This window comes from Hippocampus bargibanti, linkage group LG02 (assembly GCF_051943395.1).
Source record: "Hippocampus bargibanti isolate YZ-2025 linkage group LG02, ASM5194339v1, whole genome shotgun sequence".
Classification (NCBI taxonomy): domain Eukaryota; kingdom Metazoa; phylum Chordata; class Actinopteri; order Syngnathiformes; family Syngnathidae; genus Hippocampus; species Hippocampus bargibanti.
The window spans coordinates 24,853,977-24,871,944 of record NC_142735.1 but is presented as its reverse complement, the minus strand read 5'-3'; the positions used below and the strand labels follow the sequence as shown (position 1 = coordinate 24,871,944).

Here is a 17,968-nt window from a genome sequence, read left to right as displayed (position 1 = left end):
GCACACACGCACAGTGCGCCCACACGCGCGCGCTCACTAGACGCAGCAGCCGAAGCATCCTCCTCCTCCACCGCCTCCTTCTCCCGGCTCGCCATCCTCCTCCCTCCTCATCTTCACGTTAATGCGAGCGGCATGAGGTGGTCCGGCTGCTGAGGAGCTCGTCGCGTCCCCCTCCCCGCCCCACCCCCGGCCCCAGCATGCTCTTCGACACCTTCGACCTGCTGTCGGCTCTGGCCACGCTGGCGGCGTGCGCGCTGTGCGTGGCGCTGCTGCTCGTCGTGTCACAGCAGCTGTGGCAGCTGCGCTGGACCGCCACGCGGGACAAGAAGTGTAAGCTGCCCATGCCCAAAGGCTCCATGGGCTTCCCCTTCATCGGCGAGACGTGCCACTGGCTCCTGCAGGTAAGCGGCGCCCTCCTCCCCCCCCCACACACACACACACTCCCTCCGGCTCGCTTCCCGCTTGGCGTCTCGTTTCGAATCCGCACGCGACACTTTGATTGACAGGTCGCGGGAGGCAGAGGATGCTCGTTTTTGTTTCTCCCTCAGAAATTGAAAATCTGAGAAATGGGGAGCCGGCCACTTCGCGGGAGAGGTGGAGGGTGGGGGCTAAACGCACCATTTAAAAAAAAATAATGACTGAATGTAAGTATGATTGAAATTATGCGTCGGTCTCCAAGTCTTGTTCAATTACCTCATCGAGTTCCGTGATAGGCTCTTCATGTCATTTAGATACGACACCCCCCCCATCAAAAGTTTTGGAACAGACGTGTTTCTTTGGTTTCTGTACATTTTAACAAACAAAAAAAAGTTCTGGACAAGGCGCCATTTTGTATAAAATGTTCAAAAGTGTATAGATTGTTTTTCCATTATTGGTATATAGTTTTTAAACTCTGTCACATCATCTGAGCTTTTCATTGGACTTTATCTGCTTTACGTGGATTCGAAAAAGGAAAAACATTTGGGGTGTCCTAAAACATTTTTTTAAATAGATTAGTTAAATTTGATATCAGAATCAGAATCAGAATCACCTTTATTCGTCCCGCAATGGGGAAATTTGCAGTCCACAGCAGCAATTGAAGAGGGATGGGGTTGGGGTGGGAGTGAAAGGATAGAAAACAAGATATTCTAAGAATAACAAAATAAAAATGTCAACTGTATACTGTGCAAATGTAGATGTGCAAAAACCGTTCTATAAACAAGACTGTACATAGTGCAGAATCAAGAAATGCATTTAGATATATTGCAACAACCCATATTACAAGTGTCCAGTTTTCAGATGTCAGGGAAACTAGTCACATATAAGTAATAATTAATGTAAATACATGAATGTAAAAAAGTCAAGAAAATTTAGAATTGCCGAGTCAATTCTTTGGTCAAAATGAAAAACAAAAAATCAATTCCATAAGAAGTGTTTGTTTCCGTGGGCTGCACGAAAACCATTCTGGTGACATTTTGAGCAACAGATTGAAAGTAAACCAGTCTTCAGTTGGATCCAAACAGATAGACCCCCGCAAAATAATTTAGTTAATTTAAATGTTTAAAAAATTGGACTTTTCTTGAAAAAAAAAGGACCAAAACCAATTTGCACAAGTCGATTTTTACCCCCCTACACACACACACACAAAGATAAAGAGCAAAATGTAAACTTTTATTTCATTTGTATGTAACATGTTTACAAAATTCCACTTTGGAAATTGGAAGGTCAAGGGGTTATTCTGTTTTCACTCTTTTTTCATGCGAGTGAACGTGGTGTCAAACTCAAGGTTCGGGGGCCATATCTGGCCCACGGCATATTGTTACATGGCCCACAAAAAACACCTTTTTCCACTTGGAATTTATAACTAAATACATTTCTTACTTCGCCGAAACCACTATTATTAACCTGTTTAAAATTGTTAAATAATTCTTCATTTTACCACTTCACCAATTGGACACATGCCAACATTTGCTATTTTCCACGACTTCAAGTCACATTATTAAAAACATTTGAAAAAAAAGTTGAATCTGAGAGCATCTCCGAATCAGCGAATGGGGGGGGGGGGTACGTTGGCAACTTTTCCAAGCAATGACCGCATAACACAGATTCAAACCACATGGACGCGGGCAACGGGAGAGGTTTGAAACGGACTAAAACTCGCATCCACTGCGAGTTTGTGTGACGGGCGTCTTCGCCGTAGAACGTTCCGTAACTGCGCTACATGGCAAACGTGTGGTTACGCGTACATGGCCGACCCCCCTCCGCCCCCCCACCCTCCAAGAAGCTCCGATTCAGTTTTGGACTTGATGTGTGTGTCTCAAGTCGTGTTTGAAAACCAATTTGTTTTCTCACAAGTTAAAAACAATGGTTAGTTCCTTGGAGCAGCGCAGGATTGACAACATGACGTACGAATTAGAGAGTGACAACACAAGGGTGAACGCTGCAACTTTTGGACTTGGAGTCCTCATAAAGTCAAAATTGAAATCTTGTAAATTTGATATAGAAGTCTGTGTCCCCCCCCCCCCCCAAAAAAAAAAAAAGAATAAGAAAGAAAGCAAGTCAACAAAAGTTTTCAAAATTCTGAGGCATTCCTTTGCACTTAAATGCCCCACGCAACCCTTTTTTTGACCATGATGTGTGAGCACAACGAGGCGCTCAACAGTCGCCATATGCCAGCCCGAAACGCCGTCGTCCGCATCCTGGCTTTCAATTCACTCTTTAAACTTTGTATTTTTTAATTTGCTCGTTTAAAAGTCAAGTCAGACTTTTAAACACCCTCCGAATCTTCGACCATTTTTTTTTTCCATTACGTGTGGCCTTACGGTTGATAACGAAGCGCTCTAATGTAGCCCCACTAAGGAGTTTTTGGAAGGTACATTACCCCCTCGCCCCCCCCCCCCCCCCAAAAAAAAAAAAATCTGAAAACCTGAATGGGTGAAAGTTAAATGCTGTAACTCCACAATTAAGTCCGACATAGTTGTCAGTCTTTGAATGCTTAATAATAATAATAATACATTTAATGCATGGATTGTATCTTTTGAAACAAATTGAATGAATATTATTTTTCCATTCAGCCCCCGCCCCCATCTTTTCTGCGTTTGTGCAGACTAGTTTATGCGGTGGAGGAGACTGTGTGTGTGTGTCGACGGGTATTAGCGGGGGTCCCGGGGTGAGCGCTTAGAGCGTTTTCAACAAGCATAATCTCCTTTTCTAAAATGTCCTCAGGTCAGGGGCCAACGCTCTCACTCTCTCTCTTTCCCCTCGCTCGCCCTCGCCCCATTCTCCTGGTGTTCTGGCTGAACTATCCGAAGCCCTTCTTTGCCCCCCCGACCCCTCCCCTCACCCGTTGCCGCACTCTCGCTCTCCCTCGTTCCGCCTTCCCCCTTTTTTCTTTTCCCGCCTCCTCGTCTTCCTTCCTTCCTTCCTTCCTCTTCTCTTTCTGATGCGACGGCGTGACCGCAAGGCGACGCGCGTCATTGTCGAGTCCAGGCCCTATCGCGGCGTTCACATGCGCGTTCGCAACCCACACACGCGGGGCTCCCTGGCATGCCTGGCAGCGTCTGAATGATTGACAGGTGAAAAGAGGGAATGAATTCCCTCGCAGCCTTTGACCGCCTCTTGTCCTCGCGCTTCCCTCCAACCTTCATTTTTAACCTCCGTTGCGCCCACTTTGGATTCGGACGTCAATCAGGCCGGCTTCGACACTGGGTTCACCTGCCGGGCCAATTGTGGAAAGTACAGTTGTTCAGCTGAACAACTGTTGTTGTACAGAAAGTTCAGCTGATTGTCAAATGAAACAGAAAACGTGCCTCAAAACAATCCCATAAAGTCTGCCAGCTAGCTTGATGATAACATACAATGGGAAACATCATAGACAGGCTAACGACTGGCACCAAGCTCGTGTTGTCGAGACACTTTTGAGATGTCAGACATATATTCTTTATCATCTGCACAAAATAATTAGTAGCTCGGATAACTCCAGACCCATAAAACGTAGGAATTAACTCTTTTTCTGATGAAGAAAGAGAGTCTTAGGTGTCTCGCGCTGCATTGAATGTTTTTATGTAGTCCCAAAACTCAATATTCTGTTGGTCCTGCAATTTGAGTGAAAATGACAAAAACCCTGGCACTTGGGCTGGATATGTTTGCACATTGGCAGTGAATGAGTTAAAAACATACAATCATTACTCAATATTAAATTTTGAAACGTATTGACAATTTGAGTCTGGTTCAAGAAAGTCGCATTTGGAATCTCCTCAGCGTATTTGTGAAAGGCGAGCGAGCGGAAGGGGAGTGTTTCGACTTGGAGCGCTTCTGAGTGCTTCTCTGTTGCCATACGGTGACTCTGAATGTCACGTCAGGGCCTTTTCTTGACCCGACGTTGCTTATTTTCGACTGGGTGAGGCGTGCGGGTTTTGTTGTCACTTGCTTCAAATTGTGGTTTCAGTGACCCTATTTCTTCCCATAAGCCCCCCTATCCCCCCTCCCCTCTGTCCCCCTGCTAAGCATCACCGTCATGTGTCACATACACACACGCAGATCTAAGGCAATGTAACGAGCTGTGTTTTTTTTTGTCATGGCCTAATAAAAGAGTCATTTTTTGGACATTTCCACGGTGCTACAAAGGGGACATTTATAAGGCCCGGCGGCGCAGGTTCACCGGTGGGCCAAGGCCAACAGAGCCCGCGGGTATTTTTAGCGCCGCGTGGACCCGGGCCGTGGGCGGCAGAGACACGCGGGCGCTTTTCGGGGATGTTCTCCTGAGGTGACGAGCGCCGATTTTCATGTTTTGTGCCCGTTGTATGATTTGGCTTTCTTTGTGTGCCCTTTAGTGTGTTTGCATGTGCGTGTGTGTGTGTGAGTGTGAATGACAAATCCTGTATGCGGTTATGTTCTCTTGCAAGCGAAGACTGGCGTCATTACGCCACAATTTTTCCATGCTTGCCGTGTGTGTTTTGTGGTGTGTGAGTGTGTGTGTTTTTGTGCATATTGCCAGATTTGGAACAGAGAGGTGGGAGTGGAATTCTCACCTTTTTAGCTAAATGTCATCGGTGCCACACCCCCACCCCCACCCACACACACACACACACACACACACACACACACACACACACACACACACACACACACACACACACACACACACACACACACACACACACACACACACACACAGTGTCCTATTTCTCACAAACAAGACATGAAAACATTTGTGTGTGGAAGAGGAAAAATGGAGAAGAAATGGAAAATCACATAGCAATGTTTTGCACTCGGACAGCCACACAAAGAAATGTCCCAACAACGCACATATCAAAACCCACACGCACAGACACGAGCGCAAGTGCGCGCATCATTCTGATGGTGTATCTTGGGAGTGTGAAAGGGAGCCTTGTCTGGCTGCTGAAGCAACTCCCCTTCCAACTGTGTGTCTGCGTGTGTTAGTGTGTGTGTGTGTGTGCGTGTGCAGGCCAGCATGCCAAGCAGACATATTAAACCACTCTACATCCATGTGGCAGCGAAATGTAGCTTGGAAAACAACACACACACACACGCAGGCACACACACGCACGCACGCACACGCACGCACACACACACACACACACGTACGCACGCACGCACGCACACACACGTACGCACGCACACACACACCCGCGCGCACACACACGCACACGCTCACACACACCCCGAGGGCTCCAGAGGCCAGTCAGTCAGCAACCTAGTGAGCGTGTGCGTAGTAAAAAAAGAGGAAGTGTACAGGAGCTGTGAAAACAGCTCAGATCAAAAGTTTGAAGAAGAAATATGGTGTCGAGGGCTCCTCGCCACGATAAGCAAGGAACATTCCAAAATGCTGACCAGAGGGGCGGGAGGCCATTCTCAAAACGACGCTCCCATGAGGGTCACGTTTTTACGAGTGCAGACAAAAGCGTTGACACCGCGCAAAGGCGCACACATCTGAGGCGGGTTAGCACAATGACAAAATGCTAATTAGCGGCATCTGTGTTCAATCGGTGCAAGGCGACGTCACGGGCAAAAAGAAAGTGGTCGTGTCGCCCCTGAAAAAAGAGCCATACAGTAAAGTCTTGCTATGCGCAAAGGGTTGGGGACCAGACCCCCCCCCCCCTCAAAATCTTTCAACTGGCCTATAAAAAAGTATTTGCCCACTTCCTGAACCTCTTGGGAAATATTTCCAAAATGCAATTTCTCGAGGTATATTTAATTCGGTGCCAGCTGTTGTCATTTACTACTTTCCTATGTTTTAGAATCAGGCCCACATAGATACTTGAATTTTATGACAAGTAAAAACGTATATGCATGTCTTTAGTTGCCGATTTGCTGTACCTTCCGTTGGGGAGCATCTGTACGTCATTCAACTCCCACCCCCCTCTCAATAATGATTGTGTTCTTTTTTTTGTATAGCCTTTTCAAAAAATTAGACTGCACCACGAACAGTTCACGTTTTCCATTAAAAAATAAAATACATAAATAAATACACAAAGCATGTTCACGTCGTCTTGCTAGCGCATCATGCAAAATGCCATTGACGGGCTCACAAAATGACCCTTGACATGGTTTCAATTATCAACCATTGAACACAAGGGCATCAACGCAGGCAAACTGAGTGTATAATAATATTACTCACAGGCATGTAAGAAAGAAAATCTTCGTTGCAAGAATCTTGTCGGTGGCCACCGGGGGGCGCACCAGCAGGAGGCGAGTCATTGCCAATGGAACGATCATGATGCGCACACACACTATTTCAGTCAAATTGTGTGTTTTGACAAAGTACAACAGCGTACGGCACGGTGACAAACATGACCCCCATTTTGGTGTCTGCCGCCCACCAGTCTGGAGTGTGACCGCAGCGCTGCGCCAACAGATCCAGAAACAGGCAAATAAGAAAAATGTTGAAGAAATTTCACAGTAGTCATGTGGTTGTCCGCACATGCGTGGCGCTGACACAAAGCCCCGACCCCCTACCCCCACACGCGCAAAAGGCCTCACGGGTCAAACCAGTTAGCGTTGTGACAGCGCGGCCTTGCCACGTATGTTTACTTTGCATGGTTTTGTGAATGTTATGAATTTACTGTGAGCATGTGCGGCACCACATGCATGTGAATAACGTACACGGTCGTAAGATGGCGAGCCGCATCAAGGGTCCACCATGTCTCTTTCCGGACATGAAATGCAAATGGCATCCGTTGTAGACGGTGACAGCTTTGACCCGCCTGACCCGGATACTTTGCCTCCCCCTTCCCGCTCCTCCACACAGGGTTCAGGTTTCCACGCGTCTCGGAGGCAAAAGTATGGCAACGTGTTCAAGACTCACCTGCTGGGACGCCCGCTGATCCGCGTGACGGGCGCCGAGAACGTGCGCAAGGTGCTGATGGGCGAGCACACCCTGGTGACGGTAGACTGGCCGCAGAGCACCGCCGCCCTGCTCGGACCCAACTCGCTCGCCAACAGCATTGGCGACATCCACCGCAAGAGGAGGAAGGTTGGTACGCGCCATCTACGCGTTTCGTCTTGTTACGTGTGGAACAGCTAATTTGAATCCTGGATGGCTTTATGTGTGCCTGAACATAAAAATAATAAAAATAATCACAATAATACATTTCATTTATAAGCGCCTTTCAAAACTCTCAAGGACACTTTACAGTCACAGAATATTTTTTTCTGCGGGTGAGCAGAGGCAGCCACACGTGCCAGCGTTCACTCAAACCGGAAGTAACATAAAGTCAAAATAATAATAATAATGACAAATATGACAACACAAAGATCAGAGTAACCTCAGGTAATGGCAAAAAATGTACATAATTATGTTGCGTTGTGCAACATATGCGGTTGAATTATAGGTGGCTTTATGCGTACCTGAACATTTAAAGAAATACAATAATACAATCACAATTATATAATAGAGAAATATATTATTTTGGAATATTTAGAAATCAAGGGTATAGTAGCAGGCATTTTATTTATTAGTTTTTTTTTGCATGACATGGCTAAAAATAACAGGATATTCTTTTTTCATCATGCAAAAAACATACACATATATGTATACTGTACGTACATACTATATATATATATATATATATATATATATATATATATATATATAGAGAGAGAGAGAGAGAGAGAGAGAGAGAGAGAGAGAGAGAGAGAGAGAGAGAGAGAGAGAGAGAGAGAGAGAGAGAGAGAGAGAGAGAGAGAGAGAGAGAACATTGTTATTGTATTATTTTTTTAATTATAATTGGGAAAACCCTGGACAGATTTCGAATTGGCACCCAAAAAAAATCCATAAAAAATAGCATGATAATAATAATAATAATAATAATGATAATCAAGGAAAGTTCACACATATTTCAAATAAAAAAGCACAAATTTGTTGAGCGGCATAATTGGAAATGCACAGCCATTAAGTCATTCAGCTCATCATCCACTCAAGCCAAATAACCAGCAGCCATAACGACAATGTCGTAGTTTGACACCCTTCAATTACGTGGCCTTTTTGGGTGACGTTGTGTGTCCTGGGCGAGCCACTCTTCGGGTTGTGACTCCGAGACCCCCCCCCCGCAAACCCTTTTAATTCCTCCCTGACGCCGCCTATTATCTCTCTATCCGCCATCTTTTCTTCGCTGAGGCCATTTCAGGTAATCAGCCACTTAGTGTCATTATCCCCTCGTCCCGGGGGCAAATACCTACCTTGCTCTCACACTCACTCACACACACCCACACACACACATAGGCGCAATCCGGTGCATTTCCTGTAAAACAGCCCCTCACTTTCTCCCGCCGGGTCCTCCGGGAGGTAGGCGGGGTCAACCATGCCGGCACAGGGTCGGTCGGCTCTAATCTGGGCTCTGATCAGACCCGCAGAATGGGTGACCTCAGGTTGCCGAGTAGGGTTTCAAAATCGGGTTTCAAACTAGGGTAGGGGTTCCAATATCGGATTCTAATCTGGGCTCTTGCTTCCTCGGAGACCCCTGAGCACGAAGCTCGTGTAATGATCACTGATTAGGGAAAGCACATAGAGGGGTTTTCTGTTAGGGGGTGTAGCTGCAGGCCTGGAGCCAGTAGAGGGGGCTGCCACTTGAGATGCAGAACCGCGCATCTTCACTCCGCGCGCGTGTCCGTGGCCGAGATGACACGACGACGACTCAAAAAAAAGGTGACATACTCGCATCTAACGACCATGGGCATTGTCTTACTTTTGGTCATAGATCATTTGCGCACGCAAGCGTCTGTGACGTTGCCCATTTCCATTCACGGAAAGCGCTTTGCTCTCAACAAAAATACAATTTGGTTGATTGATTGACGGCAGTGAGGAGAGTACTAGATAGAAGCGGGCGGGTGGGTGCGAGTGATGTTTTCGGTGGGGGAAGGGGGGTCTGCAGTGAAGGAAATAAAAAGAAAGGATCGTGGACGTTTGGGTGAAAGCGGGAGCAAGGCAAAAGACGGCCGGTGAGAAAAATAAAGGAGTCTTTACATGTTTGAGGGACCAGCAGCTCACAGCACTTAAAGCACATAATTTAAGACATATGGATGTTATTAAGACCACTGTGTCTGTGTGTCGCTCACTACACCACACTGAGTGTCTGTGTGTGTGTGTGTGTGCGCACACGTATATGGTCGTGCGCGTGCGCCGCAGGCTATATAAAGACAGTCACGTTTTTGTGGTGCAGCAGAATGACTGCTAGACAACCTGAACCCCCCCCCCCCCCCAGCACCCAGGACCTTGCTCCCCTCCTGTGCCAAATTTGGAACGTCCCAAAAAGTTGCAGACACCCTAAACAAACATTTGCCATGACAATATGATTATCCAATAGTCAAATAAAACTGCAAAGAAATTTTATCTTACACTCTGTTTGAGGGTATGTGCAAATTAGTTAGCACGTGGTTAATGCTAATGACCCACATTGGTTAAAAGGCATACTGTGTATCAGTGCGAATTAGTTAGCATTTGGCTAATGCTAAACACCCGCATTGGTTCTAAGGCAGCCATTGGCAAACTACGGCCCGCGGGCCGCATACGGCCCGTTAGGCTTTTTAATCCGGCCCGCCGAACCTGCCCAAATTATAGTAAAAACAGTGTCTGAAACTCATGACAAAAAAAAATAGCGGACAACAGGGCAGGTAACTGAAAAGTTGCCTGCACCATTTTTCACAACTTGAAGCACAATGAGACAACTAATCACATTCAAAAACATTGTCACAAAGTATAAAGTTTTTTTTTAATCAAGAATGTACCTACTACAAATGCTACCTTGCTTAATTTACGGTAAATGTGCATGGCTAGATTTTGCTGCAGTAGTCGATTGTCATTGTGGTGCACAATGCAACGTTTGCATTGATTCCTACGAACCACTAAGCCCCTTTCATAAGTCTCACGTACACTTTACAGTCACGGTTTAATGTAAATTTACGTTTTGTAGCGTCACGTATGTTGTTAGCTTCTTTTGAATCTTTCTTCTGGGCTGAGGTTCTGTGCATCTATTTTGGAAAATTATATGCAATTGCACGACTTTATAACGCTTGCGAAAGTCCGGAAGAAAGAAGCAGGCTTCTGATTGGCTGCCGTGCCGAGTATGCAAATTCCACTGCAGGTAGTCTATGTTTGTGTGCTCGGCGACGGTACATGTGTTTTGTTTGCGCGTGAAGGCGAGGGCGTCAGTGAGGAGTTTGTTGAGCGCGCGGTCAGGACAAACCATCTATGATTTGGCGGAATTTAACACAAGTAGGTATTATTGAGCTTGAATATTTCATTGTGTAATAATATGTTTTGAATGTTGAAAGTGATTCCATTTTTCAATAAATGTTGATTTCTTTAACTTTGCCCCTTCAATGAAAACTTACTAAAAACAGACGCAATCTTGATGAATCACAGTGCATATGTTATTTTAATCTATTTCCATTTCCTCCTCCAAGTATCTCCGAAATAGTATGTAAACGCCATATTCCTTGAGACAAATTTATTAACTGATCTGGGATATTTTTCACATTTGAAAGACAGTTAATAAATTGGGTTCTTAACCATGGCGTTATTTATGTGTTTTCCTTCTAATTTCGCCATCAACACGGATCAACACGAAGTTTTCAGACCAAACAAAGTACCCAAAATGCATTGTGTGTCGCTTTCTCGGTCAGGGGCGGTCCAAACGTGACGTCACATGGGGATCGTCATCAACTCGAAAACACGGCCCAAACACTCCCTCCAAATGCTCCTGGCCCGGCCCCTCTGTCAAATTTTAGAACCCAATGCGGCCCGCGAGTCAAAAAGTTTGCCCACCCCTGTTCTAAGGCATACTATGTGACAGAGACATGGATCCACTTTAAAACAACCACAGCTGCACGCAAGAGGTGAAAATCAAACGTAGGAAAACAAAGTCAGTTCACGCGGAAATGTAAATTTCTCCACTGCGAGACTAATAAAGGCAAATCCAATCCAATTCAATCCAACATCAATAAACTGGATTGAACCACGGCATCATTTTGCCAGCAAAATTTCCAAACACCGAAAAAGATTTTCATTCAAAGGAAAATGACTTTGGGAAAGATGCTCATCCATCAAATGGTAATTACCCCCACAACCACAAACATACTCAAGAGTCGAATCAGTCGTTTGTCATCCAGTCACATATGGGAGACTTCGTTTTGTACCAGAACTGAATCCACGATTGTATAAATATCCCTTCGGGCCGTCAGCATTTTTGCGCGCAGCGTCGCAAACGTATAAATCATCCCCGCGCATAAACAATGTCGCAGTTGGGTCGACCCGAGGGAGAAAATAGTTTGCGTTTTTTCCCTGGGCGACCCGCGGTTAAGATGGCGGCCATCAACTGCCAGGAGACCATGCGGGCGATGGCGCCATTGACCTGACCCGAGACTGCCCCCTTTCTCCGATGCCCCCGACCACTCCCCGCTGATCCGTCTTCGATCATCCACGTTCGCAGGTCTTTGCCAAAGTGTTTAGCCACGAGGCCTTGGAGTCGTACCTCCCCAAAATCCAGCAGGTGATCCAGGAGAGCCTGCGAGTGTGGAGCTCCAACCCCGAGCCCATCAACGTCTACAGGTAAAAACCGCCCAACGGCAGCACCCACCCTGCTTCCGAATGGCATCGCCCTGAGCGGGAAAACGTTGGCCTTTCTGCAGGGAGAGCCAGCGGTTGTCTTTCACCATGGCGGTGAGAGTACTGCTGGGATTCCGGGTCTCCGAGGAGGAGATGAGGCACTTGTTCTCCACCTTCCAGGACTTTGTCAACAACCTCTTCAGTCTTCCCATCGACATACCCTTCAGTGGCTACCGAAAGGTATGTGCTAGCGCAGCGCCTCGCGCCTGTAATACCCGGATGTGACTTTTCCTCGCCTGCGCCTGCAGGGATTGCGAGCGCGCGACAAGCTGCAGAAGAGCATCGAGAAAGCCATCAGGGAGAAACCGCTGAGCACACAAGGGAAAGACTACAGCGACGCCCTGGATGTCCTCATGGACAGCGCCAAGGAGAACGGCGCCGAGCTCACCATGCAGGAGCTCAAGGTTGGGGCCCCTAGGTTCTTCGCGAGCACTTGTCGTGTCACTCATCAATCATCCCGGCGAGAGTAGGAACACGAGACACACGCAGAGTAGCGTACAGGCACACCCTCTGTTTACCGATTCAAGTCATTCGGAGGAATTCTGTGGAAACTCAACTCGCGCTCTCTCTCTGTCCGTGTGGTTTCTGGGTTAAGTCCAGCGCCAAAAATAAGTCAACACTCCTCCTGGATGGGGTCTGAAAGAGGTCTCCTGTACACACACACACGCACACGCACGCACACGCGGACACACACACACACACACACACACACACAGCACAGACACACACACACACACACACACACACACACACACGCACACACACACACACACACACACACACACACACACACACACACACACACACACACACACACACACACACACACGCACACACACACACACACACACACACACACACACACACACACACACACACACACACACACACACACACACACACACACACACACACACACACACACACACACACACACACACACACAGAGTGAACTGCAGAGGCCCTGTCGCACAAGCGTTATTTACTCCACCGACAAAACGCCTACTTCGCCAACTTCCGGCAGAGTTCAACGTGATATATTTGCGCATTGTTCCAGGAGTCCACCATCGAGTTGATCTTTGCCGCCTTCGCCACCACAGCCAGCGCAAGCACCTCCCTCATCATGCAGCTCCTGCGTCACCCGCAGGTCCTGGAGCGCCTGCGAGAGGAGTTGAGGGTGAGGGGCTTCCTCCATAACGGCCGGTTGTGCCCCGAGGGCCAGTTGCATCTGGACACCATCGTCAGCCTGAAGTACCTGGACTGCGTCATCAAGGAGGTTCTGAGGCTCTTCACCCCCGTCTCGGGGGCCTACCGCACCGCCATGCAGACTTTTGAACTTGACGTAAGTGTGGAACATGTCTCCGGGAATCGCCGTCGCTAGGGATCGTCCGTTAGCTTGTTCGACCATCCCACTAATTGATTTGAACAAGTACTTGCATCAAACGGGGACCGGTGCCGTTGGGACCATTTCCAGGTCTTGTTCTCGGGTTCCATTTGGAGGAGACAAATCAGTGCTGTGATTGGGTGTCGGCTTAAGACGTCGGAGGGACAGACTAGCTTGCTGTGAGGCAAAATTGGGGGGGGGGGGGGGGTCTGTAGAATGCTAAAAGTTGGAAGTTCAACAATTCTGTCAGAAGACTTCATTTTCTTTGTACCAATATAAGTCGAACAGGACCATTTCCTGATGCCTTGCAAGGCACAAAAAACATTTTGGTCTTGTCGTACTCCTGCACGTGAGCCGTAAATCGGCAGTTGTTTTCGTCGACATTCAGACACGTCTATTTTTTAAGTATGTGTCTTTGGGCTTGCAGGGGGTGCAGATACCAAAAGGCTGGAGCGTGATGTACAGCATCCGGGACACACACGACACATCGTCTGTCTTCAAGGATGTGGACGCTTTTGACCCCGACCGATTCAGCCAGGAGCGTGGCGAAGACAAGGAGGGGCGCTTCCACTACCTGCCCTTCGGCGGGGGGGTCCGTTCTTGCCTGGGCAAGCAGTTGGCCACACTCTTCCTGCGCATCCTGGCCATCGAGTTGGCAAGCAGCAGCCGCTTTGAGCTGGCCACACGAAACTTCCCACGCATGACCACCGTGCCTGTGGTCCATCCGGTGGACGGACTGAAGGTCAAGTTCTACGGACTGGACTCCAACCAGAACGAGATCATGGCCAAGTCAGAGGAGCTGCTCGGTGCCACCGTGTGAAGGTGGCGTACTAAAGGGGGGTTGGGGGTTGCTAGAAGGACGCAGCATTTTCTTCCCTGCGCTTTGAAAACTACAAGGAAGGTTTTCACCTCCTGTTCCGTCGGAAAGGAAGAAGCTTGCCATCAGGATTCTGCTCTTATCTCAACAAAAAGTGATGGAATATCATGGGAACACTTCGTGGGGATGTGTGTGCGCGCAAAGGTTGGGGGGGGGGTGTCAATCGGCAAGTTGGATCAAACGGGGTACCGGAGGACAGGAAGCAAAGGCTTCGGGGGAATTTCCTGAATCCAAATTGGCCAATCATCGCAGCAGGGTAAACGGGGGCGACAAAGATCCGGTTATCCGGAGGCAGTCTCTTTTCTGTCCTTCAGTACCCCTCATTCCCTAAATCAAAAGTAAATCGCAAGCTGGGATTTTTGAATCATTTTGTCTGTTGATTGTCTGACTACCTTCATACGAAAACACTAAAATGTCTAAAAGTTCAACTGCGCTCCCAGAGAGTGAAAGTCACCTTTGGATGAAACGTGATTGGCTTTTGAAAAGGCTCCCCAAAGGTTTCCCTGCTGTTGTTGGGAAGATCGCACATGGTTGGTGTTGTTGTTATTGCATTCAAGACTCCTTCTTGGCAAAATCACCCTGTCAACTCAGTTCCTCTGAGATTCCAACGGACAATCGGAAAGGCATCATAAGCTAACTGGCACCCACCACCGCTTCCATTGGCAACAATGGCTTGCACACAGCGACCATTACAAACATACGCGATGGACCGGGGGCGATGTTAAAAAAAGGCCCACTTGACATGCAAACGCTGCTCGTCCTTGTCCTGTCGTGGTCGTTTTGAACGTTGCGTTGCTCCCACGTTGTCTCTCTCAAGACGAGAAATCACAGCGCGGCCATTCCACCCGGGTAGCCTTTGAACCAACCAAAAGCCCGAGCGGCGCGGAGTGGGGAAGTTTTAGCTCGGGTACACGGAAAAACCACCAATGGCGTGGCCAGTGGTCCTGTCTTAACACACCACTGACTTGTTCGAGGAAAAGAAATGACAAGTATTCTCTTTGCTGCTTCTTTGTGACGTCATCTCATGGAGAGTTCTCGACGTCCAAACTTATTTTGTTAAACTTGCGTTGTTTCCTGACTAGATAAATGTCACTCTGCATGGTAGGTAACTCACGCTAGTTAAGTCGCGCTAGTTAACTTGCGCTAGTTACCTCGCGCTAGCTAACTCGCACTAGCTAAATTGCACTAGCTAACTCGCGCTAGCTAAGTCACGCTAGCTAAGTCACGCTAGCTAACTCGCGCAGAATTTCTGCGCCAACTGGAATATGCATGACTAATACTCAGTACAAACACACACCTAATAAACAGTGCATCATTGTAAGATCAGCATTTTGTAAAAAAAATAAAGTAAAAGACCAAAAAGAGCGCTAACATGCTACTGTTTTTCATCATTTGCGTGATACTAAGGCAAAGCTCGCAAATCACAAGAAAATAAAATCAACTATCGGCTAATAACCATATTAATATTATTATTGTTCTGTTTTTTAATTCTACTACAGAGTTATTTTAGTTTTGAGCCAAAATGAAAAAAGGTGTTTGGAAAATACTGGATTTCTATAGAATGTTATGTATTTCATTTATATCGTGTACACAGTGTTGAAATTGTTTAGAGTGTTATTTGATGACTGTAATTAAGCCGCGTTTTGTTCTTCAGACTTCTTATCGCTGCATTTTATTTGAAATTAATGATGGAATAACAAAAAGCACTTGGGGGGAAAGACTATTTTTCAAGGACCAAGCGACTACATGTTTTTATTCCTTTCCTGATGCTTTGTCTAAACGTCCTGTACATATTTGTATTTCTTTTCATAGGAAATATTATGTTGCTTAGTGGAATTATCAATGTCGTCATCTTTTTTGGAACCGTGGTTGTTCAATGTACTCCTGCAATAAACTATGTAGTTAAAAAAATTGTTGTGTTGGGGGACTCCACGAAGAAATGGCGATGAAATAAATTAATTGTCATGTTTGACGGCGCACGACAGGTGTGTAAAAATGATTTTTATCACAGGCTACATTGGGGTTGCGCTGTCTCTCGAAGAGTCGTTATAACAGTGAAAGCCGAATAAATGTTTCAGTCATCTTATCGTACTACTATTTGTCCGCAAAATATTAACAAACTACTGTTTTTGAAATAACTCAAGTCAACTTATTGTCGAATATTACTTGAGTGAGTGTAAACAGGGTCACAAAATGATGGCAAAATGTCACTGTCAATTTATTCTACATGTCAATTTTAGTCGGGCTCACCGGAGTCGACACATGATTTGCTTTTACGGGCCACGATATGAGGTGGCGGGCCAGATTTGGCCCGCAGGCCATGACTTTGACACCTGCGCCTTAAAATGTTTTCTATAATTCAAAATACATTCAAAGCATAGAGTGTTGCAAATGCTGTCGCGCCGACCCCCTTGCGGGACAGGAAGAATTCAAGAGAAATCAAGGACTGTTGAGCGCAACGTTGCTCACTCACATAAAAGTGGCCAATGTAAAAACACGAGGCCCAAGGATGAGTCGGCAGCGAAAGGTGGGGTGGAAGTTTTTCCATAGACCTCTTCCATCTTGAAGAGAAACAGAAGAGAGAAAATACACCTTGACAGATAAACACAAACACATACAAACAAAAGGTTTCTTCAGGCGTCATCTGTACTTCTTTGAAGGTGTCGGACGTTTCGCTTCTTATCCAAGAAACTTCGTCAGCAAACTAAAGTCTTACTGGTAGTTTCGGCCCTATATATATATATATATATATATATATATATATATATATATATATATATATATATATATATATATATATATATATATATCCCTACTCTCCAGACATGGCGGTGCCGGACTCTGCTATGATAGGTCCCTGCTCTCAGGTTGGGGGGAGCAGAGGACCACTCCCTGCCACTCCACTGATTGTTCCTATTGTCTGACTAACGACTGGCCTGAATGCCCCACTTCCACCGGTATCACCTCATCAGTATTCCTAATCCTATTTTGCCTAAGTAAGAACGATCCAAATTGAACCTCACCCCACCAAACCAGTTTAATGAAGGATTTAGTTGTTTTATGAAAGTCGCTTCTTTTACTCCCCTTTGAAACCATCTATGTTCTCGCTAAGATTTTAACCTCATTGTCATCAAATGAGTGGTTGCTAGCTTTTAGGTGCAAATGTACTGCCGATTGAGGCCCACTAGTATTATCCCTGCGATGTTGATAAACTTTTGTTTTGAGAATTTGTTTAGTTAAACTATTATAAATATTAGTTTAGTTAAACTACCAGTAAAACTAGTTTGCTGACGAAGTTTCTTGCATAAGAAGTGAAACGTCCGACACCTTCAAAGAAGTACAGTGACGGCCGAAGAAACCTTTTCATCGATGGACCACTCCTGTATGACTGAGAGCTTACACAGACAAACACACACACACACACACACACACACACACACACACACACACACACGCACACACGCACACGCACACGCACACACACACACACACACACACACACACACACACACACACACACACACACACACACACACACACACACACACACGCACACACACACACACACACGCACACTCGCACACACACACACGCACACGCACTT

At 46.5% G+C, this 17,968-nt stretch overlaps 1 protein-coding gene across 1 annotated transcript; it reads left to right on the top strand.

Annotated features, from left to right (window-relative positions):
- On the top strand, positions 1 to 16,346 carry cyp26b1 (cytochrome P450 family 26 subfamily B member 1). The gene is made up of 7 exons (XM_088990425.1): positions 1 to 401; positions 7,250 to 7,474; positions 11,928 to 12,046; positions 12,127 to 12,283; positions 12,352 to 12,507; positions 13,161 to 13,445; positions 13,915 to 16,346. Exons 1-7 carry the CDS (start codon positions 198 to 200, stop codon positions 14,305 to 14,307), a joined length of 1,539 nt encoding a protein of 512 aa, XP_088846551.1. The 5' UTR covers positions 1 to 197; the 3' UTR covers positions 14,308 to 16,346.
- The last annotated feature ends 1,622 nt before the right edge of the window (positions 16,347 to 17,968 follow it).

What these genes read in the sequence shown, in the direction of transcription:
- cyp26b1 (XM_088990425.1), top strand. Translation starts at nt 198, where the DNA reads ATGCTCTTCGACACCTTCGACCTGCTGTCGGCTCTGGCCACGCTGGCG. An exon ending in CGTGCCACTGGCTCCTGCAG is followed by an intron (nt 402 to 7,249) that starts GTAAGCGGCGCC and finishes TCCTCCACACAG; the next exon opens with GGTTCAGGTTTCCACGCGTC. An exon ending in TCCACCGCAAGAGGAGGAAG is followed by an intron (nt 7,475 to 11,927) that starts GTTGGTACGCGC and finishes CCACGTTCGCAG; the next exon opens with GTCTTTGCCAAAGTGTTTAG.